Source organism: Acinonyx jubatus, chromosome A3, assembly GCF_027475565.1.
Source record: "Acinonyx jubatus isolate Ajub_Pintada_27869175 chromosome A3, VMU_Ajub_asm_v1.0, whole genome shotgun sequence".
NCBI lineage: Eukaryota > Metazoa > Chordata > Mammalia > Carnivora > Felidae > Acinonyx > Acinonyx jubatus.
In genome coordinates, this window is record NC_069388.1 from 40,505,334 (window position 1) to 40,531,604 (window position 26,271).

General features: G+C 40.2%; 1 protein-coding gene across 1 annotated transcript in view; it reads left to right on the forward strand.

Annotated features, from left to right (window-relative positions):
- MACROD2 (mono-ADP ribosylhydrolase 2) overlaps nucleotides 1–26,271 on the forward strand; it is a 1,987,236-nt gene that overhangs the window by 1,821,855 nt on the left and 139,110 nt on the right. The window contains exons 10-11 of the mRNA XM_027069543.2: nucleotides 10,644–10,685; nucleotides 18,178–18,261. Of these exons, the coding sequence (XP_026925344.1) occupies nucleotides 10,644–10,685; nucleotides 18,178–18,261 (126 nt within the window). The remainder of the gene's footprint in view (nucleotides 1–10,643; nucleotides 10,686–18,177; nucleotides 18,262–26,271) is intronic.

Below are 26,271 nucleotides of genomic sequence, written 5' to 3' on the forward strand. Positions count from 1 at the left end.
AGGCCAGTATTATGCAGAACAGTTGGAAAACAATGTTAGCCAATAATCGAGTATAGCATTGGTATGGTCAAAGTACCCAGGAAATCAGAGTCAAATGTGTATGAGAACCAGGGTGGTTGTGGCAAGTTTCATAAAGAATGTGTCACTTGATGGGGCGCCTGGGTGGCTCTGTCAGTTAAGCGTTGGACTTCAGCTTAGGCTTTGAGTTCAAATGGTTTGTGAGTTCAAGCCCCACATCAGGTTCTCAGCTGTCAGTGCAGAGCCCACTTCAGACCCTCTGGCCCCCACTCGCTGCCCCCCCCCCCCCCCGCTCACACTCTCTGTCTTTCAAAAATAGATAAACATTAAACAAAAAAAGAATGTGTCATCTGAAAGATGAGCAGGAGCAGAGAAGCGATGCCAAGTACTGTGTAAGTGACATGGAGGAAGAAGGGCAGTTCAGATAGAATTTGGGAAATGAGTAGGATGCTTATCTCCAAGTTGTGAATCCCTGACAGAGAAATGTTGATACTCATCACCATGTAATAAGCAGTCATACATTAATTGTATGACTTTGTGCATGTCGTTTAAACTTTTTATACTTCAGCTTTACAGCAAACGCAGTAATGGGCCAAATCCAAATAGAATAAATAATAATGTAAATGAATGTTTAGGGAGGTGTCTAGACCAAGCATCATAAAATTTTAAATACCCATGTTTCTTATTACAACTTTAAAAGGAGGTATTTTCATTATTGTGGCCATCTTAATTAAAATGGCTATAACCTCTTATTACAAAAGTAGTACAGATTTACAGTAAAAATAGATAATCTAAAAGAAGATACAAACCATCGAGAATGAATTACCTTTCGTTGTTTATCCTATAAGAAGCCCCCTGTAAAATGGAAAATGCAATCAGAATTGCAGTCTTATCATTTGCTGTGTATCATGTAACAAATCTTGATTTTTTTAGGTCATTTTATATTCTTCTGTAACATAATTTTAATGGACCCAGTGTTTACCCAAACCCATACTGTTGAACCATGCAATTATTTTTGCAAATATTTCCCTATTCGTTTATAAATAACACTTACAGAAAAACAGCTTCATAGATAAATATTGGCATACATCCACAATTTTTTAAAAATAGTTTTCTAGAAGTAGAATTACTTTTCCAAAATGCATCCAAAGTCAAGACACTTCTCATACTAATTGTCAAATTGGCCACAGTGCTTATAGCACTATGGGTCAGTGTCATATATAAAACAACCGAAGGGGTCTTCATTTCCAGAGTCGCAAATGTCAAGGTCTATACCTCGCATTAAGCACCTTGAGTGATCAGGGTGCCAGCGTAGTGGGGTTCTTACTGTATCCTTACATGGTGGAGAGAGAGAGCTCTCTGGGGTCCCCTACATAAGGGCACTAATCCCATTCATGAGGGCTCCACCTTTTTGACCTAATTACCTCCTGAAGCCCCTACTCCTAATATCATCATATTGGGAGTTAGGATTTCAACAGATGAATTTTGTAGGAAACACAAATTCAGCCCATTGCACTGAGTTTACATTCCCATGAGCAGTATGTGAGAGTTTACTTTTCCCCTGCTCTTCCCAATTGAGCACATTCTCATCTTTTGATGTTATCACTTTTATACATGAAATAAAGTAATTAATGGGTAACAACATGTATTTCTCTTATTTCTAGTATGGCTTATCCTTTCTTTCAGTTATTTATTATATCTCCCAATTTTTTATGCAAAACTGCTAGTCATCTCTTTTGTACATTTTTATTGAGTATTTCATCTTTTTTATTGGTCTGTAATTTGTATAGTAAGATTCTTAGCTCTTTAAAATATATGTTGCAAACATTTCACCATTTGTGTTTGTGATATTATTCTTGTATAACCGAATCAACGAGGAAAGGTGGAAAGACAAAAGAAAGATGGGAAAAAAAGAAAGAATGAAAGGAAGGAAAAAAGAAGAGAGGGAGAAAGAGTAGTTGGAAGAAAGGAATAAAAGTAAAAAAGAAAAAAGAGTGAAGTTGAAAACTAAAAAATTCAAAAATTACTTTTATTTTTATGCCTGTGTACTTGATCCCATAAGAAATCATTTTGTTTTATTTTATTATTTATTTTTTCTTTCATTTTCTTTTTTTTTTTTTTTGAAAGCGAGGGAGAGAGTGAGCACATGAATGTGCAGGGAGAGTCAGAGGGAGCGAGAGAATCTTAAGCAGACTCTATGCCCAGCTTGGAGCACGACATGGGGCTTGATCTCACAACCTTGAGATCATGATCTGAACCAAAACCAAAAGTCGGACGCTTAACTGACTGAGCCACCTGGGTGCCCCAGAAAGCATCTTATTTCTAAACAGGATTATTATTCTTAGTTCTATTCCTCAGACACTTTTTCGTTAAAGCAGTATGCTTCCTAATTTACAGGGTACGGTAGGAAGAAAAGTGCCTTTCCTGCAAAGATGCCTTAAACCCCAGAACCTGTGAATATGTTGGGTCACATTACAAAGGGGAAATAAGATTGCAAATGAGAGATTACGGTTGCTAATTAACTGACCTAAAGGTGGGGATGTTATCCTGTGTTACCTGGGTGGACTTAATACAATCACAAGGGTCCCTAAAAACAGAAGAGGGAGGCAGGAGAGAAACAGTGGAGACATGGCTGTGGAACAGTGTCCAGAAAGATGTGCATCGCTGGCTTTGAAGATAGAAAAGAGGGGCCACAAGCTGAGGAATGTAGCCTCCAGTAGTCAAAAAGGCAAGGAAACAGATTCTCCCCCAAGAGCCTCAGAAAGGAGTGCAGGCCTGCCATCATCTTGATGCCCATTGAGATCCATATCAAACTTCGAACGTGTGAAGCTGTAAGATAACAAATTCATGCTGTTTTAAGCCATTAAATGTGTGGAAGTTCGTTACAGCAGCCCTAGTAAACTAACTCACCAGTTGAAGAAGCACACACACAAAAACTGCTTTACCCAGTCTGATTTGTACATTTTTCCCCAAATGGTACATTTGTTGTACGGAAAGAAAAAAAAAATACAAAGTGAAGAATTCAGAAATTTCTTTAATTATAAATATTTATGGTGACTTGGCACATTTGTGCACATTTGTACACTTTTAATGCGTGGATTCCATTGATGTTTAGAATTATACAAGACATGTTCTCTGTAACGTGACATAAATGAGTTGACTGCCTTCTTAGGAATTGGGTGCTAGCCATTTCCACTTGATGGGCCTCAAAAGCTACAAATGCATTTCGCCTTCAATGAAAATCCAGTGAAGTGTTGCTGTAACCAAGCAACCTGAATGCAAGAACAAGCAGCAGGCGTAGACTGAAAGCGATCTGTCCCTTCAAAAGGGGGGAATGTTCAGTGTGTGTAGCAAATGCTTAGGAATAACAGAACAAATAAAGACCTGGGGACACGAACCTTGACTAAGCAGAGTTTGATCTTATTAGGAGGTTCTGATAAAACAAAGACAAGACAAAATGCTGCTTGGAGAAGGGAGATGCTGTAGGCATCTTTACAGAGAGACCCTTCAAACATTTTTGCTTCCGAAAGCAAGGTGCTTCTGAAAGACGCTTCAAACATTTTGGGTTGACTGGTTTCTGTTCTTTAGGTGAAAACTTCCAGGCATATGCAGGGGGAGAAAAAATCCTTTAGAGGTATATGAATGAAAGAATTCCTAATAAGGCACAGAGATAAGAATAAAGATAAAAATAACAATAAAGTAAATGAAATCCTCCAACCTTTATTCTTTACCTATGGCCCTAACTTGTACTCTCAGTTACAGGTTTTTGAAGTTTTCACCTTCAGTTGCTGTGCACTCTATATCCAGAGCAATTAGTGATTTCCAATACCCTGCTACAACTGTCACTGTTGAGATTATCGGGAATTCTTTGATGGGTCCAGCATGGTTACTGAAACCAGTGCATATTTGATCACGTGGCTCCACATGAGCCTTTGCAGCCCTTATCTTACTTGACTGCTCAGCCTTTTACTGACCATTCTGTCTTCTACTTCTCTTCCTGCCAGCCCTTTCTGGTATACTCATCTGTGCACAGCCCATCTCCAGCTGGCATCTCCAGGCATCTCCAACTCAACACATCTAAAACCAAATTCAGAATGCTTCCCTTCAACTCAGCCCTTCTCCTAAATCCTCTATCTCAGTAACTGGTGCCATTACATGCCAAGATGGCCAAGCCGGAAGCAGCAGAACCATGCAGTTTTTAAGCAGTGACTTTTATTTATTGATATATTTATTAACTAATGATATTTGAGTGCTCCTCTTGACCAAGGACCAGTTGGAGGGTGGGGGAGGAACAACCTTTGGCTTATTCCTTTTTTAATTTCTCTAAGTCCTATCAATTGCCTTACAGAAAGTAAGTTTAGCAATTTCTTAGATTTTGTGGGTTCAGGTTTTCCATTTAATGGAAGAGCTCTACTTTGCAAGGATGTCCCCTTTATCAGCCATTCTTTGCTTGGCATTTCTACTTTGTCAAGTTTCACAAGAAGTCATGAGCATACCCACATCTTCCATACTTTGTGAGAATCCTGGAAAGCTTGGAGCACTTTATTTTGGCTAATAATATTTCTTCTCTCTGCAAATGCAAATTGCTCCTAGAAGCCCTTAGTAATAAAATATTTAAAAGATAAGGCATACAGAAGAAGCTTGTGTTAAGAAATTAAGCCTTAAGAGAGAGGACTTAGGAGCACATGAAATAAAAACCGCAACAAGATCGTCATAATTGTTCTGCTTGACAGACCGACCTGCACATTTGTGTGGATGCCCCTGAAATTTTGACATGAGAATTTCAGGTGCCTGTCCTTTTTTTTTCCCCTGGGAGTGAAGAGACTGTCTTAATAGCCTATAAGGTAACTTTCTTCTTCATAGGACACTTCTTTTTCCATACAACTTACAGGCCTCTTTAAAACAAGATTCCACCACATACGTGTCACTTATCCAACCTTAGGATCCTGGCCATGAGAACTGTGCCATCCAGCTGCAGGGTAAATGGGTGGTTTCAAGCATAGAAGGAACTATATATCTTATGAAGAGAATAACTTGTCCTCAGTTCCAGCAACCGTATGGTGTGGGCACTCCTCACCAGCATGAGTGTTGGCTAGACATCACTAGTTGGCTCAACTTGGATATCCAAAAAGTGGGATATCTACTGCTTTTGAAAGCTTTTCTTTCCTCCAGCTCATAAATATCAGTCCTTTGACCAATGGTTCTCCAGCTGCAGCTTGCATGAGCATCACCTGGAGGGCTTATTAGAAGAGTGTTAGGCCCCTCCCCCAAGCTTCTGCTGGAATAGATCTTTAGTGGAACCTGAGAATTTGCATTTCTAACAAGTTCCCAGGTGATAATGGTGCTGCTGGCCCAGAGACCACACTTTAGACTAAAGTTCTGTGAGAGTATCTGTAATCTGTTTTGATTCCTTATTTTCCAAAAGACTGCACTAGTAATGGGAACACTAGTGATAAAGAAGTAAGACCAATCTCAGGTCATTGCAAAATCCATGGTATACTCTGCTTTTCAACAAACTCTGGCTTCCATTCAAGAAGGTGAAGTAGATATTACAGACTTGTAAGAGGTTAGACACTTCCTCCTGAAATGTACAAAGCTAACTGTTACTGAAAACTGGTTATTCACGGGACACCAGTGGGCTTTCACACTCATTTTTTATCAAAAGAAGAACTTTAGTCAGATTTGTACTTTTGGTGAAGAACTCAACAGGGTAATCTGACAGAGAGGGGTGCAGTGAATAAAGACAGCATCCATTATGAAATTAACATCAAAGAGGTCCCTTAAGACGGAATGGAGCCTTAGCCCCTGGGCCATTTCTGCCAAGGAAAGGAAGCAGTGTTTCTGGAATTGGCATTTCTGAACACACAGAACCATACCATCTGATAGATTGCTCTCAATTTTGAAATGGTATTTGTATCACTTTGGCTAAGAACCTTTTATTTGATTTGTGTCCTCTAACAAAGAAGCATGATGCTTGAAGAACTGTTAAAAGGGCAGCGTCTCCGTGCCCATGCTCCATCAGTCCCATAACTGCTTCCAGATTTTGAATGGCATGCCTCCTTATCTCCATAGGCTTATCCTCTTCTTTCACATATTGCTTTTTTGTTCCCTGGTTGTAGTAGAAAAAAATTCTTGCTAGAAATATGCTGCATAAATATGGCTCAAGTGAGTACATTTTATAGAATAATGTTGAACTAAAGTGGACTTCATTAATAAGTAACAGCACATTAGATGCTTTGTAGACCAAAAGTACTCTGCACCAGATTTTAATATAAATAACACCAAAATATTAAAGCATGGATTTTATAGTGTATTAGTAAACTTCTCTTGTGTCAAAAAAAAAGTTCTCTCTCAAAAGCTGGTGTGTCATTTTCTGCTTAAATTTGGTTAGTCACCCTGTAATTTTCAGGATAGAATTTAAATTCTTCAACCTGAGGTATTAGGATTCTCCAGAGAAACAAAACTAATAGTGGATATAGGTTTAGATACAAATATAGATGTAGGTATAAATTTATTATAAGGAATTGGCTCATGCAATTATGGAGGCTGCCAGATCCTAAGACCTGCAGTCAGCAAGCTAGAGACACAAGAGAGCTGATGGCATAGTTCCAGTGGGAGTCTGAGACCTGAGACCCAAGAGAGCCAATGATGGTGTTTCAATCCAGATGCTTGCAGGCTTGAGACCCAGGCAAAGCCAGTGTTTTATGCTGAGTCCAAAGTCAGGAAAAACCCTATGTCCCCACACAAATGCAGTCTGCCAGTAGTTTCCTCTTCCTTGTGGGAGTGTAAGCCTTACACTTACTGGATGAGGCCCAACCACGTTACCGGGGCTATCTGTTTTACTCAGTCTACCAACCAATTCAAATGTTCATCTCATTCAGAAATTTCATTCGGACACACCTAGGGTCAAGTCTGACATGTGTCTGGGCACTCCATGGTCCAGTTACATTGACACATACAACTGACCACCATACCCAGTGAGAAAGATCCTTCATGATCCGGCCAGAACAGATCACTAGACCCATGGTTCCCCTGTAAACTCCTGCCTCCAGCCATGGAGAGCTAGTTTTATTTCCTTAAAAGCATTTTGACTATTCATAACCATGTGTTCTCATAGATGTTTTTCCCTTTGTTTGAGTGTGATTACCCTTTTCTTAGTTCTAATCCCCCCAGAAGCAGACCCTGAAGCAAGAATTCAAGTGAAAGTCATTTATTTGGAAGACAATCCCTGGAATCACTAGCAGCGGAGTGGAAAAGAAGAATTGGAAAGGGAAGGAAGGCAGCAGAGTTAAATTACAAACTAAATTAACCACCCGTCCACTGGGGTTTATTCCCAGGGTTGGGGTTGGGATTGGGGAGGACTCTGGGAGAGGCTTCTGAATTAGCACACCTGAGGAGCAAGGGCACTATAGTACTTCTGTGCAAGTCCTGGCAGTTATTTGTGAAAGACTGCTCTCTTGGGGTGTCAATTCCCTGATATTTCTCCTGTGGCCTCCAGCAACCCAGAGAAAGCCCTCAGGTGGAGATCTGGTGGCTGGAAGTCGGTCTGGCCAGCAGGGAAGTGTCTAGGAACAAGGGCTTGTAGGCAGGGCACCCATATTTACTGGGAATCTACTGCAGCCTTTCCTTACCCCCAGATAATTCTGAATCTCCCTTTAGGATTCAACTTAAGCCTCACCTATTCTGGAAATCCTTCATAGACCTCTCTGACTTAGCTGCTTCTTGTCTGTTTCCCAGTAAAACCTCTGCTTACCTGCATCAGAGAATCTGTTACTTCCTCTTCTGATTGTTGTTTTACTTTTCTCTGCCATACACTTCTTTGGGAGTTTTTGAGGGAATGGATTGTCAACTGTATCTTCACGGTCTTCCATGGTTCCAACATATGGTGTTGGTCAATAAATGGTTCTTTAAGTTGTGAAAGTAGTAATAATAATGGCACCATAACACGAATAGCCAGTATTTATTGAATGCTCATTCTATGTAAGCACTTTACATGTATTACTAACCCTAGCAAGTCATACTAGGGTATGACTTAGGATACTTTTATTATCCCTATTTCCCAGGCATAGGTTTACATAATTTGCCCAAGATTACACAGCAATTTATAGTTTGGCCTGCAAGTAAACCCAAGCAGTCTGAATCCAGATCCTGAATATATTCTTAACCACTATATGAATAAATGAGTGAAATGAATGAACAAATGAATAATGACATCAAGTATGATCCTTCAACACCTGGAGACATTCTAGGGATGATGCTATCAGTATAGTCTATAAAGTTCAAAGATCAGCTCTAATGTCACATTTTCCAAAAACCTTTCCTTATAACCTGACTGGAAGCAGCTATCCCTTCCCTGATACCTTTTGTGATGGCCCTGACTACTCTCTATTATATATTCAAATTGATCTGCATGTCCTGCTTTCCTTACTAATAATGTTTGTAGACAATTGTGTCTAGATTTGTCTTGGTATTTTATTTCTCCAAACACAAAGCTACACCTACAATAGGCTATGGAGGAGTGTTTGCCAGACAGACAAATGGATACATAGATGACAAGCAAAGAGATCTTTGACTCTTCCTTTATCTTTTCCTGGAAACTGTGGAGACTTTTTTTCATCCCACTCTGATTTCCAGAAAGTCTGCCGGTCTAGATATTTTAGATGCTCTGAAAAATAAAATTTTATTTAAATCTATTAAGTTCAGGGAAGAATCTGTGAAGAGTTTACTTTGTAACATTGTGATAATAATTTAGTTAGAGAATTATATTTCTAAGAGAAAGATATTCTTTCTCCCAAAATTATACTCAGAGAAAAAAATGAAGGAAATAAAGTATACAGCTATTCACTAATGTTTCTAACAATTTGAATGGAAATAAATTTACTTCTTTATAAATTTTTTAACGTTTATTTATTTTTGAGACAGGGAGAGACAGAGCATGAACGGGGGAGGGGCAGAGAGACAGGGAGACACAGAATCGGAAGCAAACTCCAGGCTCCAAGCCATCAGCCCAGAGCCCGACACAGGGCTCGAACTCATGGAGTGCGAGATCATGACCTGAGCTGAAGTCGGACACTTAACCGACTGAGCCACCCAGGCGCCCTGAAATTTACTTCTTTAAAAGTTAACCATGGCCATCAAGAATTATTTTCCTAAAGCCTCAACTCAAATTCATTTTCCATTCCCAGTGACTGGTATATCTATAATCTTCATTTATAATTAGCACTTTGAAGAATGTCACATTGTATAAATTTGGCTAAGAAATGACTAAATTTAAAGCGTATGTCTGGGTGGAAATTACAAATCTTTACTGAGTCCCCATTGCTTGCAAATCATCATTTGGAAGCATGTCCTACAATGTAAGAGGTAGATAAGAAGTATAAACACAGGAATTCTCCAGTTTGACTAAAAAAATCAGAGAAAAAAAATTTAAAAACCTCAGAAATATTATTCAGCAGAAATTTCTTTATGGATTTTAATGTATAAAATTAACATTAGGTCCTAGAGAATACAAAGGAACATAAGACATAGTCTTTAACTTTGCAGAATTTATGATGTCGAGATGGGCATCTGAAGGATACATATGTTAACAAGTAGACATATGATGTGGTGGTAATAATAAGTAATATCTAGCATTTAATATTTCAGTAACTGTCCTGGTGCTTTAGGTGGTATTATCTCATTTAATCCTTACCTTTTTCATTAGGCAGACAGGAATCCCTGCAACATCGTAAACCAGATCAGAGCTCTCTTTTAAGATGGATTTTGCACCTGGGTGTAAAAGAAATTGGAGTCAGGAGTGAGAAAAAGAGAAGAGCAGTTAGGAAACCACAAAATAGGGAAGGCAAATGGCAGAGTTTGAATCGAGTTGCAGTGATGTGAATAGAGAGGAGAAAATGTGGAAATAAGACAGGCAGGATTCATACTACCTGGATGTAAGGAACATTGAAGGAGAAGAGATGACAACATATCAAAAGTTCAAAAAGCAGACATGTCACCCAGAGGGTAGAGGAAGCACGCATCCTTGCCCAATTAATGGGGGTTTCACTGGGATGAGTGGAATTGAATGGGAATGATGCAACTGGGGCGGGCTGGGGGGTGGGCACTTGAACATACATGGTTAAAGGTTTGGATTTGCACATGTAGCAAACTAGCACTTTCCACGGTGCTGTGCAGGGAATGGGTGTTGTCAGCCTAAACCCAAGTGGCGAGCTCCACATTTCTCAGATACTCATAAGTGCGCATCCCTTTCATTGACGGAGAAAGTGCGGCATTTGAAGTGTGCGATTTTTATTTTTCATCTTTTTAGAAATTGAAATGACCAAAGTGACCATGCATTACTTGTATAAGTAAAACAAATGATTGTGTATGTACTTTGTTATGCATACATAACAATTTTTAAAAGGAAATGTGAACCCTAGGTGTTAAATTGTGCTGTGATGTATATTTACATTACCTTGTATTAACTTAGCATAATAATATAAGACAATCGAAATGCATGTTCTAACACTCTTTTCTACTGAGTTCTTTTTGGCCTTTGAAGTTGTATTAGTCAAACTGGAGAATTCTGAGCTTACTAGCTTTCATATGAGTTTTTCTTTTGTCTTCCCCCCTCCCTTTTTAAATAGATGATAATAATGAAGAAGATGTTAACGTGAAAGAAGATTCAGGTATTAAATTTATGATTTTATTCTTAGAGGATAGGCAAGGATCATTTTGTTGTTTATGTGCACCTCACAGTTTTTCAAAGAAAAGCAAAATAAGGTTAATAAAATAGGTGAAGTGGGATATGAGTACACTTATCTAGATGATCACTGAGTAATATATGGAATTGTTGAATCACAATGTTGTATACTAAGAACGAAAATAACACTGCATGTTAACTATCCTGGAATTAAAAGAAAAGAAAAAGATACAAATGTACAGTCGAGGTCATAAAATAAAGAAGTAATTGTGCTAACTAACCCTTATGGCTAATACAATTAGCATATTTAAGCAGTAAGCTTCCAGCTTTCTGAAAGCTGAAGTAAAAATGGAACCTGATGTTATAATAAATACAGTTGTGTAGCAAATCATCCCAAAGCTTAGTGATTAAAGAACCTGCTTATTATGCTCATATATTCTGTGGGTCAGGAATTCAGACAGAGCACAGCAGGGCTGACTTGATCATGCTGCTCTACAAGGTCTGAAACCTCATCAGGAAGCCTCAATGGCTGAGTACTGGAATTGTGCGAAGATTTGTTCACTCGTATGTCTGGCTGGCAATTGATATGCTGGCTTTTAGCTAAGACCTCAGCTCAGGCAGTCTTCTGAAACACCTGTGGTGGCCTTTCTATAACCTGGGCTTCCTCACAGCATGGCAGCCAGTTCCAAAGTGGTTCCTCTAGAGACAGCAAGTGAGCCAGCAGGAGCTGTACCTTTTTAAGACTCAGCCTCAGGAATCCCAAAGAATTACTTCCACAAAAATCTTTTCAGAGCAGTCATTAAGAAACCTGCCTGGGCTCATGGGGAGAGAAAACAGGCTCAATATCCTGACAGGGAGCTGTGAGGTTTTGTAGAGCATGTAGGACCTGAAAAATTGCTGTGGCCATCTTTGGAAAATACATTGGGTACATATGATATATTGTTCTCACTATCAGAAATTAAGATGCATGCCTGCTTCTCAAGAAAGACCAGTGTTTGATGAGAGAAATCTAGTGGTTACAAGCTTTGGATCTGGCCTAAGGTGACCACTCAATACATGCTCGACTATGAATGCAGGAATCAACAGCCCTGATTTCAATCCTCGCTCCTCTACTTACTGACTTACTACTTCCTGACTTTGGGTGAAAGTTTTCTCTATAAGCATCAGTTTACACCTCTAGGGGCAAAACTATTATAATACAGTCTTGTTTGGGAATTAAATGAAATATCATACCTGAAATATTTCTTGGACCTTAGTAAACACTCAATAAATTATTGCTTTTTTTTTTTTTTCCTTTCTCACTCTAACAGATATTGGAGGGTATAGAACTTTATTCCACGGTATAAGAACTCCATGTTCCCAATTTTGGCAACCACACTGTTCTAGGCCTGAAATAGAACTGGGTTTCAAAATTAAAACAGATATCTTAGAGGTCCTGATTTTGTGTAACCCCCTCTTCGATGCCAGAACTCCATACATAAATCACCGACAACACAGTCTGAACATCTCCATTAACGGGGAGCAGTTTAAATTCCAAGGCAAACAATCTCATTTGACTAAAATGGTCCTTCTCCTTGTTAAGTTAAATCTCTATCCCTCCCCTGACTTCCCACTGTCTTCGTGGAAAGATAATCGTTCTTTTCTTCATAGCTGCTCACTGGAGCAATGTTCATAACTTCTGTCTAGCTTCTACTTCTTCTCCAGTCCAAACATGTCTGATTCCTATGGTCCCCTCAGCCTCCCCAGGGCAGTGGGTTTGAAGGGTGGAGAAGTAGAGGAAGCATCTAAAAGCCAGGAATGAAGGAGGTAGAGCAGGATCTGTAATAGCAGCTGCCAATTCCCTACCTATATCCCCTTGGCCCTCACTATTCTTTTACAAGACCAACAGCTTTCTAAGGAAAGCTCTTGTGACTCTGCAATCAGTGTTTCTTGCTGGTCATGAAAGCACACTTGAAGTGCCAGGAAGTTAATTTCCCTGGAGTAGCCCTCAGCCAGTGATAGGCAAGAGCTGGTTGACCCTTGAAGGACACATCGGAGGCATATTGTGTTCCAGTGTCATCCAGTAGAAATATAATGTGAGCCTCAAATGTGAGCCTCATGTTTAATTTCAGATTTTCTAGTAATTACATTGGAAAAAGTAAGGAGAAATGAGTTAAATTAATTTAATAATATTTTAGTAACATAATATATCCAAAATATAATGATTTCAACATATAATCAATCTAAAAATTTTATTAGTCTGATATTTTACATTCTCTTTTTTTTCCATACTATGGTTTTGAAATTTGTGTGTATTTTACATTCATATCTTAATTCAGACTAGACACATTTCAAGTCTTCATTGGCAATGTGATGTGTGGTATCGAACAACGAGATTTTTTTACCATCACCCAGAGGTCCGCAGTAGAATTGAGCCCTGACTGTCCACAGTGGAGCTTGCTCACGCAGTATTGGGTGCCTCTCCTTTCTTGTCTCACCTCCCTACTGTCCTCTGGCACTTTCTGGGATAATCTCTTACATTAAGTATTTGAACTCAATAGTTGTCTCAGTGTCTTCTGAGAAAATCCAACCTAAGACAAAGACTCTGCTTGTCTTTTGTAAAACATTAAGCCCAAGGTGAAATTTCAATTAGAATATCCATCCCTATACTCATGTGGGATGTCTTATTATTTAAAAGAACCATATGTTGAAAAAAGACTTTAAGGGGTCACCCGCATCTTGATTTAATTCCACGAACTTAATGTTAATTTCTGCTATTTTCATTTATCCTGCTCATCGGAAGTATCCTTGGAATATCCTTCAGCCATGGGGAGTACTGCCCTTTCAGCCAGCCAGTTTAAGGGCCTTATCTTGCTAAGGATCATTTGCCTAAGTGCCCTAAGTATACATTTCTAGGCAAGGGGAGTTGACTTCTTAATGAGATGCAGCTAGCTATCCAAACCACTGAGTGATTTTAAGAAAATCATTATTAATGCTAATGCAGAGCCTACAAGATTGGAGTCAGCATATGAGGTTTGGGGGGCTTTAATTGGATCATCATTTCTGATTTTAGTCTCATCAGGTTTCCTGAGGGTTTCGTGTCCAGCAGCTGGATGCAGCTGTTAAAGTCATACTCAATGGCCCAAGGATGCTAAGTCACCTGGCCAGAATGGGCTTGGGAAACTGCTCTCCATTTCCTAGTATCTGAGTGCTGAAATCACTGGAGATTTCTGTGCAGAATGGTTCCATGATGTGCCACTGGTTCTACCAGACATTGGTGAGCAGGCTGACTTCAGTCCAGATCTCACACTTGGAAGTGTTGGTCTCCAAGAGAGATCTCTATCCAGACCATTAACTACTGCCTTTCTCTGCCCTGCATCACATCTTCTCATATAAGTAGAAATGCTGGAAGGATTTTTAAGAATGCAGCTGACACTAGTAAAGGGCTACTTGGGACAAATAACTTGCCAACAAAGGCTAGTGAATGATAGTGAATAATAATCTGACTACCAAAAGTCAGGTGAACTGACTCTCCAGGTGGCGGGAACCTCCTTTTGGAGAGTTTGCATATTTCCTTAGTGTAAATACACACACCACAGTGTTTTCAAGCTACCAAACATGAGATCAATGAATGTGGGAGCTGAGAGATAGGTATAGTCAGCTCACTCACATAAGCCCCAGCACACCTCTGCTGAGCCAGATTTTAACTGAGTATGTACCTTGTGCCAGTCACTCAACATACATGAATTCATTTAAGATATGCAACAACTGTAGGAGGCAGGGATTGTTATTACACAAGGCTTAAAAGGAATTAGTTCCTGGTTTAAATAGCTGATCCATTGGTGTGTCTGACCTCCTAGCTTAAATAGCTGACCCACTGGTGTGTCTGAACCCAAAGTTCATACCCTTGTACTCCTGTCTCCAGACCCTACAGGTAAGTAGAGGCAGGAGCATCTCAGATGGTGTGAGGCAAGGTCATCCTCAAGGTGAGGCTCTGCCCTCGTGGACAATGATAGAAACAGACCAGCTTAAATGCTTAGGATGCCTTTTAAGTCCTTTATCAGTTTCTTTTATCCTACAGTAGAAAACATTTCCCCATCTCCTTCCATTCCCAAGAATGGCTGTTGAAATGGGACTCTACCAGGAATAAGAAATCAACAGCCACCTATGGAAGTCCAGCTACATGAGAGTCAGGAGCACAGTTGAGTTCTGTAGGGGGCAAAGCTACGCTCATGGCAAAACTCCAGGTCTCCACCCTCTGCCAGAAACAGAGGCAATATAGATAATATGATATGCTGTCAAGGAGAATTATGGGTTGCTTTGGAGAAATCTTCCTTCTGCTTCCCCAGGCCAAAGGGAGAGTTGTTCCCGCTGAACCACAAGTAGAAATCTGAGCACAGAGGCCATATGTATCAGTGACATTTAGTGAGTGCCTCCATGGGTGTTAGGAAATGATACTATACTTATGTCATAAATGACTATTCATAGTTAACATGTATCCACGTCCGGTGACTACCCAAGGAGGGCCCTGTAGCTTTTTAAAAAATAAAGTACTTTTGGGAAACGCATCTCAAAATTTAGACAAACAGAAACAAATAGATGTCTTTAAGAGATGTCTCACCCATTCTCCAAGAATTCCCATTCAGGTTGGGAAATCAGGTTAATGATCAAAAACTCACTTTTAAGAAATGCTGGTTTGGGGTTGAATCCCCAGCATTAGAAATTCTCCTCTTAGTCCTAGAGGCAGTTGATGCATTTCAGAGGCATCTTCCAGGGAGTCTTAGCATCTTCTCCCAGGGAGATGGCAAGTGTCGTTTTGCCTACTTCATGCATCCTTTTGAGCACAGCATCTGTGCTCAGTGAGCTGTTCCAAGCATCTCATTTCTGTTTTTACTGAACCCGTTCTGAAGGGTCAACATCCATCTCACACCTGGTGACAGAAGTTTGGGGGAGTTGCTAATGTAGTCATTGGCAAAATTTTTCACCCTAGCCATGGTAATGATCTTCGATGTGACTGCCATGCAACCACAGAAAGCCTATGGTGCCCAAAAAACCTTTGTAGCCCGTAATGCCACAGTTTTTAATAGTACAGCTACCAAATGCAATTTTTTATTCTGTTCCTTTTTTAATAAATGGGAAAAGAAAGATGAGTCGCCATAGCTCTGTAGTATAATTTTAGAATCCTGGCATAAGGCGACAGCTGCTAAGAGAGTAAGAATTAGGCATGGGCCCCATTATATCTTGGCCTTAAAGAAAGGCTTGGGTAAAGGGGAAATAAAACCAATTAGAAATGAAATTCTCAAGACACTACTAGGTACCAGGGACACAAGAGAGATTAGGAAAGACAAATGTCCTTTTCTCAAGGAACTTACATTCTTAGGAGGTGGGATGGAGAAGGGAGACATACAATAAAGAAATAAAGAAGGGGACAAGATAATTTCAGATATATCGAATGATGTATTTGAGAGAGATTTCCCTTGCAAGGACCCTTCATATTAGGAATTCAGGGAAGGCCTTTCTCGGGAGCTGAATGTGGTTTGAGATTAAAAACGGAGAAGAAGATAGACATATGAATGTGTATCTCAGGGGGAAGAAGAATAGCAGGTGTGAAGATTCCAAGGCAGAAACCAGCCTAGTAATGGTTGAAGAACACACAATGCCAGCCAGTAAATCTGACGCCAAAGCACAAGTGGGAAATGAGACTAGAACAGTAGGTAGAGCCCAAATGGCATGTTGCCCTGGCCCATGAAACTGGATTTGGATCAATCCAATTGGTCTTGGTCTGTGATCCAAGACCAGTGGCAGGCAGGTAAGCAACAGAATCTGGTTTATGTTTAAAAGATAACTCTGGTTGCTACAGGGAGAGTAATTTTAGGGAAGTTAGAAAGCCAGAAGGTTACTGTAATAACCCAGATAAGAGATGCAGATGATTCCACAGGATGAACACCACGGATGAATATGGGATAGAATTTGAAGCAGAGATGATAGGACTTATTACTTCCTGGGAAAGTAAACGAAAGGAAACATTAAGGACAATAGCTCAGTTTTGAGGTTTATACTCTTGGGTAGGTAGTGATATGTGAAATACTCTGGAGAGAACAGGTTTGCTGACATCAAGAGTATTGTTCCAGCTGTGCTTAATGGGATTATTACATAAATTTGAAATGCTTGGTGAGAGCTGAGTGAGGGAAAATCATTAGGGCTGGAAAGAGGGAGGCACAGTTAAATCCCAGCCCTGAAAGGAAAATAGGAGAGATGGTACTTACAGGACCCAGGAGACAGAGAGGGTCAAGTGGAGGAAGCCAACAGATTGGGGTTGTAAGCTTATGGAGGGGTATAGTAAGCCCTTGAAGACCACTGGTCACTTAGGAATAAAGCCAGAAATTTCACTGGTGCATAGAGACCCATATCCCAGGGCACAGCTGGGTGGGAAGTGGGGTAAAGAATGGAGAGTGGATATGGAGGTGCAAAGAGAAGACATCCAGTCAGAATATAAAACGAGATGCCATGTAGGCAGTTGAAGATATGCTTTGAGCTTAGTAGAGAGACCAGGACTCGAAATACAAATTAATGCCTAACAAAGTATCTATATCTGAATGGGATGAATTTAGAGATTAATTCCTAAAACCATCTTTAGAATTTTTCTTTCTGTTGAAATTCTTCAGAATTTAAATTATTAGCCTCCTTGGATAGACTTGGCCCGAGGGTATTGGGAAGCAGTGAGAAAAGTGGGAAACATAATAATTAACCTGGGGACATATAGAAGTTGTTTAGAATTTGGACTACTAAAGAAATCTGCTAAATAGAAGGAGGATAATTTCAAGCACCATGCCCCCCCCCCCCGCCCCAAAATGAGACATTGCAGCTTCATCTGGCTTGACTTGAAGGACTGAGTAAAAGGAAATTGCACAATGGCAACTATCAGTTAATCCATGAAGTTTTAAATCAATCTCCTGTGGAGGAAAAAAAAATGGGGTTTCCTTGTGGAGAATTTCTTTTAATTAAAAAAAGAGAGCATCTAAGAGGCACCTGGGTGGCTCAGTCGGCTAAGCATCTAACTCTTGTTTTCCGCTCAGGTCACGATTTCACAATTCAAGCCCCACGTGGGGCTCTGTGCTGGCAGAGTGAAGCCTGCTTGGGATTCTCTCTCCCTCTCTGTCTGCCCCTCACCTGCTCACTCTGTCTCTGTGTCTCTCAAAATGAATAAATAAACTTTAAAATAAAATAAAATGAGCGTCTAAGTTTTCACATTTGTGCGAATCATTAATAATGGTAACGAAAAGATGTTTAAGCTGAAGCCTGAACGCCCGTCTATGTGCACTGGAGAATCACAGGCTGTTGCCGAAATTCAGCTTAGCCAAAATGACACATGAACCTGTGATCAAGCTTCACTGCACACGTGGGTTTACTGCGGGGGGAAGAAAAAGAACTTTAAGTTTCAACATAATTTTAAATATTTAATATCTACATAAGAATGTTTTAAATCTTTATGCTTCCAGAGGTGTTAGAGCCAAAAGGCCTGTCTCCACCCCACAAGAAGAGCAAAGCAAAGAAGCCAGAGGGTTCCAAAGACTCTAGCGAAGGTGAGTCCTCTTCTTCTGGTCTCTAAAAAATTACTCCCTGAAAAGAAACTTCTGGTTAATATTTAAGTTATGCATGTGCTTGCATGTTCGGATGTTCCTGAGGGTGCAGAAATCACAGAAAAATTCTTTATCCTTTCCTAATATGTTGATTCTCCCCTGAATGTGAGAAAAAAACACCAGATTTAGGTTTAACTTGTGAAGGTAAAAACCAAGTTTAAGAAGACGGTTTCTCGGTGCAATGTATTTTCTGTTCCTACAAATGCTCAAATTGTGGGTGGTGCTTACAAGTTAGGTGGAGACCTCTAGGTGACGAGCAGTGTGTGGCCTTTGCCTTATTGAGATCATTTGCTTTTTTTCACGAACACGTTCTGAGTCCTGAATCCAAAGTCAGCAGTGGATGCGGAAATTCTTCCAGTCTTTAGTGTTCCCTTCCACTCTCAAGAAGCCAGTGTTATCTTTGCATTGAATGGGCAGGTCCCATTGGGCTCAGTTTTCTGAAGAAATGAAGCTATCTCTTTTACTTAGTGGCCATGCTAAGTGCCACCTACAAGGTATTCAAATTTTTCTCTGAAAATGTAAATTAGGTATTTTTTAAGGGGATCTCTAACATACACGAGTATGCATGAACTTCTTCAAGGGGAATGTATTTATGCTTTCTACTTTCTGTCTTTGGAACCTCACTTTCACTCCACTGTGAAATGGAGAGTATGATCATGCTGGTGGTGTCGGCTTGAGTCTTTGGGGAAAATGCCAAGATGAAATAGAAGTGCAGGAAATGTAAAGGCAGAAAAGCCTCAAAGGCTAAAACGGGGAGGAGCAGGGGAAGGAGCAGGAGGAGGAAGAGGAGGGAAGGAAGGAAGATTAGCTAGGAAGAGCCAGTCTGCAGTGCAGTCTGAGAAAGTCTGGGGAGGCTCAAAACAAACCCCAGCCATTACAGTTGACCTGCACCGGGCAGGAATGGCCGGGCTCCAGGATCCCTTTCCTCCAGCTCAACTCACTGGCTGCAAGCAGCTTGGGGAGAAAGTGGCTGCCGTTCAATCTCCAAAATGTGGCCAGTGGATTCTGTCAGCTAACTCCACTCCTGGCATCACATTCTTTCTTGAAGAGAGATCCTGAGCATCTCACCTCCATGAAAGCATGGCCTCTGCATGAGTATGGGGGTTCCAACACTGCCTTCACCCTCACCTCTGTTCAGAACCAGCCGAGAAGGCAAAGCTCTAAGAAAGTTTGAAATCAAAAACATTGGCTTTGTTACTAAAGAGGTTAGTTCAGAGCATCTGGTGGCCCTGCCCCCAAATGGGTGTCCTACATGCTGGACTTCACTCCTGAATATGAAAGACGTAACCTGTGTCCCCTCAGGAGCAAGTACCATTGTCCACAGTATCCCCCATTGCCTGGACAGAGGCTACCCTGAGCTTATTAAATGTAAAAGAACAGATCAGGACATGCTCTCTCTGTGGACAGGCGGGTCTGAGAGAGACTCAAGATGGGACTGTTTCTGGGGTACCTGCATGGCTCAGTAGGTTAATCCTCCAATTCTTGATGTCTGGCTTAGGTCATGATCTCACAGCTGTGTGATGGAGCCCCGAGTCAGGCTCTGCACTGAAAGGATGGAACCTGCTTGGGAATTCTCTCACTCCATCTCCTACAGCCCTCCCCTGTTTGTGAGCTCGCGCGCGCGCGCGCGCTAAAAAAAAAAAAAAAAAAAAAAAAAGGGACTGTGTCTTCCCCCAGGCTTGGATAAGTGAAGGGAGGATGGAGAGAAGGGCACAGCAGTGAATGTTCTCTGCCCTCTGGTTGAGGGGTGAGGGAACATTTCCACCTAACAGTTGACAGCAGAAATAGTGTGTATAAAGTGCCTAGCAGGGGCCTGGCATTCATGATGGCTATTATAATTACCAACATAATCAGCACCATGAGAGGATGCCGACCGTCCTAATTCACTGAAATGGGTTTGAGAGCTTAGAATCATTCAGAGGAGGACACTTAGAATCACGGAGTAGGCCGGCAACTCTAACTGGCCCCACGCAGTAAGAAACTGGCCAGGCATGCATCTTCTACCCTAATGATGTCATTTCCTGGATAATCTCTTCAGCCCAGGAGATGAGGGGCAAAACAACAATTGCCTTTTTCTCGGAGAGGCTCCACCTCCCCTAGCAGTTCCTGTCTTCAAAAGTTGTTTTCCAGAGCCTGAACCTGTTTTCTTTGGAGTGTCACATGGTGAGCCCTGAACTGTAGCAGCTCTGCCACCTTAAATTAGCAGGAGTATTCCTCCCAGTTGCTCCTTCAAATGTGTGGAAACTTCTTTCACCTCCTAAATAATGTGCATTGTTTAGAACATCATTCCATAATCTCAGTATGACTAGGTAATATGGCTTTCCCTCACCTGAATATATGGTCTCAGAATGTGCTCGGAGGCGCAAAAGTGCCAGGCATGTTGTGTCTGTGGCATCGTGGTGAAATGTAAATGTTAGCCACTCCATAGAAACAGGAATTGTGTGTTTGTTTCTCAGATGACTTTTAGGACAAAAAACTAAAAGTTGCCAGGAAAACAGTGAAAAAAGGGAGCATAATCTGACATGCCAATGGTAGATGATTCCATCATGGGCGCTCATTATTTGTCAGTTTCTACGCTGACAAAATAAACTATGTCCTGAATTCAGTACTGTTGCATATGTTTCACTTCCTCTCAGGATGAGAAGAGTTACAATCTTTAGTAAAGAGTTACAATTCTTTCCCACTGGATCCACAAATGGAATATTGTGTCCCTGGGGGAGGGGTAATAAGGATCATGACCCTTCTCTGTAGTCTTCTTCCCATTTTCAAGTTCAGTCCTTTCCCAGCTTGGTCGTCTCCCTAAAATTGGAGAGAAGCTTCTGGTATTTTTATTTATAGATCACTCAGCTTAATTCCCCATCAGCTGGCCTCATCTCTCTTCTCCCCTACCTTTGGGTTCTCTGCCCTGATTCCAACACTCAAAGGTCCTACTGATTACCTCAGTTTACCTTATAATAACCATTTTCAGACAGGATCACAGAGAGTAGAGCTGGAATGCAATTTCACCTAGCTTTTCTAGCATATATAACCATAATGACTATATTTTGATCCAGAAGAATTCTGCGAACATATGGGCAAGTTTTCTCATTCTACAGATCTGTTTTTAAAGCAGACTGCAAATGGTTTTCTAACTCACCCAAGTCCACCAGTTTGTTAATGTCAGAATGTCTTCTTTTTTCTAGAAACAACATACCTCCACTAATCCTTTTCCCTCTCTCTCTTCTGGAAACTAGAACTAGTTTTGTTGAAGGAGGCAATGTTGCCCTCATAGCAGCCTCCATTGAAAGCGTTATTACTTTAGTAAATATTGTACTCAAGTACTGAACATTAAAATAAATAACCAAACAATTTCTAAATGTATTTACTTGCATTTTTTATATTGTGGACTTTTGAATATAGTTTTATTCGTTTTTGATTGAACTTTCATGGATGCCAGTGTACTCTGACTTGACCCTCTGCAACACCATACCAATAATGAAATAATTAGTAATTTCAGATTGGCTGGCCTCTGATACAAATGATAAGCCATCCATGAATCAGCAAATTATAGGCACAATTGTTTAAGAAACACCCAGTGAATGCAAGTTCCAGCAATTCCAGCTCTCAAGAATTTGGACCAATTTTCTTCTTACACAAACTTAATTGAAAGAATATCATTAGAAAACTTGGCACCATTAATAAACCATGCTCTTCTGACAGATTTCCTCTCTCTCCCACCAGGAAATTCTTTCGAAGTTCCTTCATTGAAAATCTCTCAGGCTGTGTGTGAAAACATTATCATGTTGCCTTTTTAGTTTTTTTTAAGGCAGTTTTTCTGGGTAAAAAATTTGAGGTTGATTGTTATTTTCTCGCAACATGTAAGATTTTTTCCCCAGTCTTATCAATTCTGTAATTGTTAAGAAGTAATATCTCCATCTAGTAGTTTCTTTTTAGGAGGTCTGTCTTTTCTTTCTGGCTTCATTGACAGTCTGGTCATTATCTTTGATGTCACTCAGTTTCATTTTGATGTACCTTAGTGTGGGTTCCCCATTATCCTTCTTAGGATTTCATGTGCTTCATGGTTATGGGAATGGACTTTTTTTTTAATGTTTATTTATTTATTTATTTATTTATTTATTTATTTATTTATTTTTGAGAGAGAGAGAGAGAGAGAGCACATGAGAGGGGGAGTGGCAGAGGGAGAGGGAGACAGAGGATCCAAAGCAGGCTCCTCTCTGTCAGCACAGAGCTGATGGGGGGCTCGAACCCATGAACCGTGAGATCATGACCTGAGCCGAAACCAAGAGTTGGATACTTAACAGACTGAGCTATCCAGGTGCCCCAGGAATGGACATTTTTTAATTAAAGTTCTGAATTTTTTTCTATTACCTCACCATATATTGCATTTCCACCACTCTCTATTCCTTCTTTCTCTGTCCTTCAGGACTCCTGCGTTTTTAGTTTGTTGTTTTTTGTTTTTTTTTTTTTCCTTTTCTGTATCCCTATCTCTCTTTGCTACTTCTTTATGGTATTTTTTCAAGCCTGTCACTCAATTTTCTAATTTTATTTAACTCTATTTAATCTGATTTCTGTTCTTATCACTTTAATTTTTACAAGTTTTATTTGGTTCTTTTTAAAATATGGCTGGTCATTCCTTATTTATTAACCACATAAAATATTTTTTTAAATAATCTGTATCTGAAATTTCAATATCTCTAGTCTGTATAAGTCAAATTCTGTGGTTTATTTTTTTTTTTTTTTTGTAGATCCATGATTACAGTAATTTCCTTGCATATTCTGGGTTTTTTATTGCCATGTTATTTAGATTTTTATTTGTGGGGAGTTTTTGAAGTTGGATGAAGAGCTTATTTATTTACAATTTTGTTTCTGAGATACCTGAAGATATTGCCAATTTAGGAAAACCTTAAACTATATACTTGGCTTAGAGTTTTTTATTATGTTTTTATTATTTATTATTGTTTGCCACTTGATGCTAAGCCCATGTTAGTACATATATAAGATTAGGAAATCTCAACAGAGACTTTTTTCTTCCTCTCTTCCTCAGTGCTAAAATTGAGACAGGAAAATTTCGTACTATACTCAGGACCAAAGCACTGGTCCTATGCCTCATGTGTGTGGTTCATTCGAACCAAAGCTCTAGTGAATGGTTCACAAAGACTGTTCCTCCATCTGCATCACCAACATCCCTGGGAACTTGTTATACTACAAATTCTAGGGCCCCATCCCAGACTTGTTAGAACTACAAATTCTAGGGCCCCATCTCAGGGGCCCTAGAATCTTGATTCAATCCCCTTCATCATTTCTGGCTTCTAAGGAGTTCCCTTTAAAAGGCACCAGTTCAGCCATGTATTCAAGAAATAGGTAGATAGGGGGCGCCTGGGTGTCTCAGCGTCAGACTTCAGCTCGGGTCATGAACTTGAGATTCGTGAGTTCCAGCCCTGCCATCAGGCTCTGTGCTGACAGCTCAGAGCCTGGAACCTGCTTCAGATTCTGTGTCTCCCTCTCTCTCTGTTCCTCCCCTGATTGTGATCTCTCTCTCTCTCTCTCTCTCTCTCAAAAATAAATAAACATTTCTTTTTTTTTAATTGCTCTCAGGAACTTAGAGGAGTGGAGAAAAGGCAGGGGCAGATTTGGGAGAGTTCGATATTCAACTTTCTAAATTTGTGTGTAATTGAAAAAAATATATATATGGTGAGAATTGTTTTATGTATTTATCAAAAAACATATTTTCATTTAAAAACTAGAGACGTTATACTTCTAAACTTCAGTAGCAAATTTAGAATAGTAATTTTATCCAAACATTCATCTCCAAAGTCTTCAGTGGCTTTTGGTAATGAATGCTATTTTCCACCATCTTTTTGCAGAAAGGACTAGCACTTTGGCTCTCGCTCTACAATTGCCTCTTCATAGAATATTCAACAAGCCTTCATGGGATGCACATCCTTCAGGAACCCGAGCCCTTGCAGTGCTAAATCAAGCAGCCCTATACTGCACTTTAAAATATTAATGATTTCTTTTGTCAGATGAAATTACATGTGGAAACATTTTGGAAACTAGAAAGCACTATGCAAGTTTGAAGGATCTAATGTAGCTATTAGAGGTATTATTATTATTGTCTTGACTAAAATTAATTTTTCTGAACACTTGAACCATTGGTGGAATGCACATTGTATGTCCTAAGAGGTAGAATTTTCTCTCTGCCCTATTATTTTTCCTGCATATTAATGTATCATGTGACATGTTGTTTTGTGAGTAGCTGGACAGAAGGGACATTCTATCTTTCAGAATGCCATGCAGCAGTTCATGCGTTATATTCATAAGCATGATCTTTAATTTAATTTTTTGACGAGTGCAGCGAAGGATAAAATCAGGCAGTCATAATTTTGACTTTGCCATCACTCAAATGAGCTTAGTGACTGACCAGGTTCAAAAAAAAAAAAAAAAAAAAAAAAAAAAAAAAAAAAGAAGAGGAAGAAGCAGGAATGAGAAAAAGCAGCTTTCTCATGAAGTAAAGCTTTGTTTTATCCTCTAGACCTTAAAATACCAAGAATTTAAGCAAAGTGTAAAATTTCCATGGTGAAAATAAGAATACAATAAAAGTCCATGTCACCATCTTGTTTTAATTATGCTCTTTAAGTTCTGCATGATTCAAGGCCATTCAGAGCGAGCCCCCTGCCGCAAGTTAGTAGAAGGGTCCAATGGTCATGCTCTCCACATTTACCCATTAAACAGAGCTGTGGTTCTGACCACAGAGTCCTGTTTCATTAGGATTTTAATTATTATGATTTCAAGTATTGAGGCATTTTCTATAAGCAAGAAGGATGAACCTACCTGGCCAGAGCAACCATGCGTGCTATGTGACCCAGGCAGCCCCCATTTATGCCTGTTGGCATTGGCGTATTATTGGCAATGTTGCCGTTCACTGTTGGAGGCCTCCTGGCTTGGGTGATCACATATGCGGACCCTCCTACCTGTGGAGAAAGAGCAGTTCAGCAGAAGTGTGAACAGAACTTTTAACTGTACAACTTCTGCTTCCTACTCTGGCATTTTTTCTAACCTAAAGGTCAGTTTCCTCATTGTTAAATGAAGGGAAAAACCTACTCTGTGGGAGTGTGGGAATTTAAACAAGATGATATGTGGAAACTGCCGGCACAATCTCTGGACAGAAGAGCCAGTCAGTCAAAGTGTACTGAATCAAAACAGGAGGAGCTCCCTCCCCTCAAAAACTCACCCACTTTGTTTACTAATGCTTGAAATTCCTTTCAATATCAACAAGAGTGTTCCAAATGGAGAAAAGACTTAAATTGCATTGGCTGAATCTCTTATCTCCCTAGGTGTTTTTCCTCTTCTCTCTCCTATAGGTTCACTAGCCCTCCTCGGCCCCCACCAACCACATTAGTTCCTGTCCCAAATGGACTTTCACCCAATCTACCTTCTCCTTGATCTCAATCCTTTTTTTGAAGATTTTATTTTTAAGTAATCTCTTCACCCAACGTGGGGCTCGAACTTACAACCCCAAAATCAAGAGTCATATATATGCTCCACCGACTGAGCCAACCAGGTGCCCCAAAATTATTTATCTTCAAGTCAAGCTTCCTGAGAAACTGGTTTACCTCCAGTATTTACCCCCTCAATCATTCTTTGGCTTCTACTTCCTGCCTCTAAAATTGCCTGGGGAGTACCATGTTAGATCAGGGGCATGAAGGGGGAGGTGGTCTCTGGTTATGGGCTGTCAGTTCAGATCTGCCACTGAGACACTCATTGTCCAGCCCCGTGGGCCCCTGAATTTTGGTAATTCTCTGATATTTTTGTAAGATGTTAGGAACAAGGATCTCTCTTCTGAGGCTTGGTCTTTTTCCAACTTCCTGTGGTCTTAGTCTCCTGGATGAGTGTTTCTCAAACTGTGGCCAATGGAACACTGTGGATGGTCCCCAAAGCCCATTCAGGGGATCT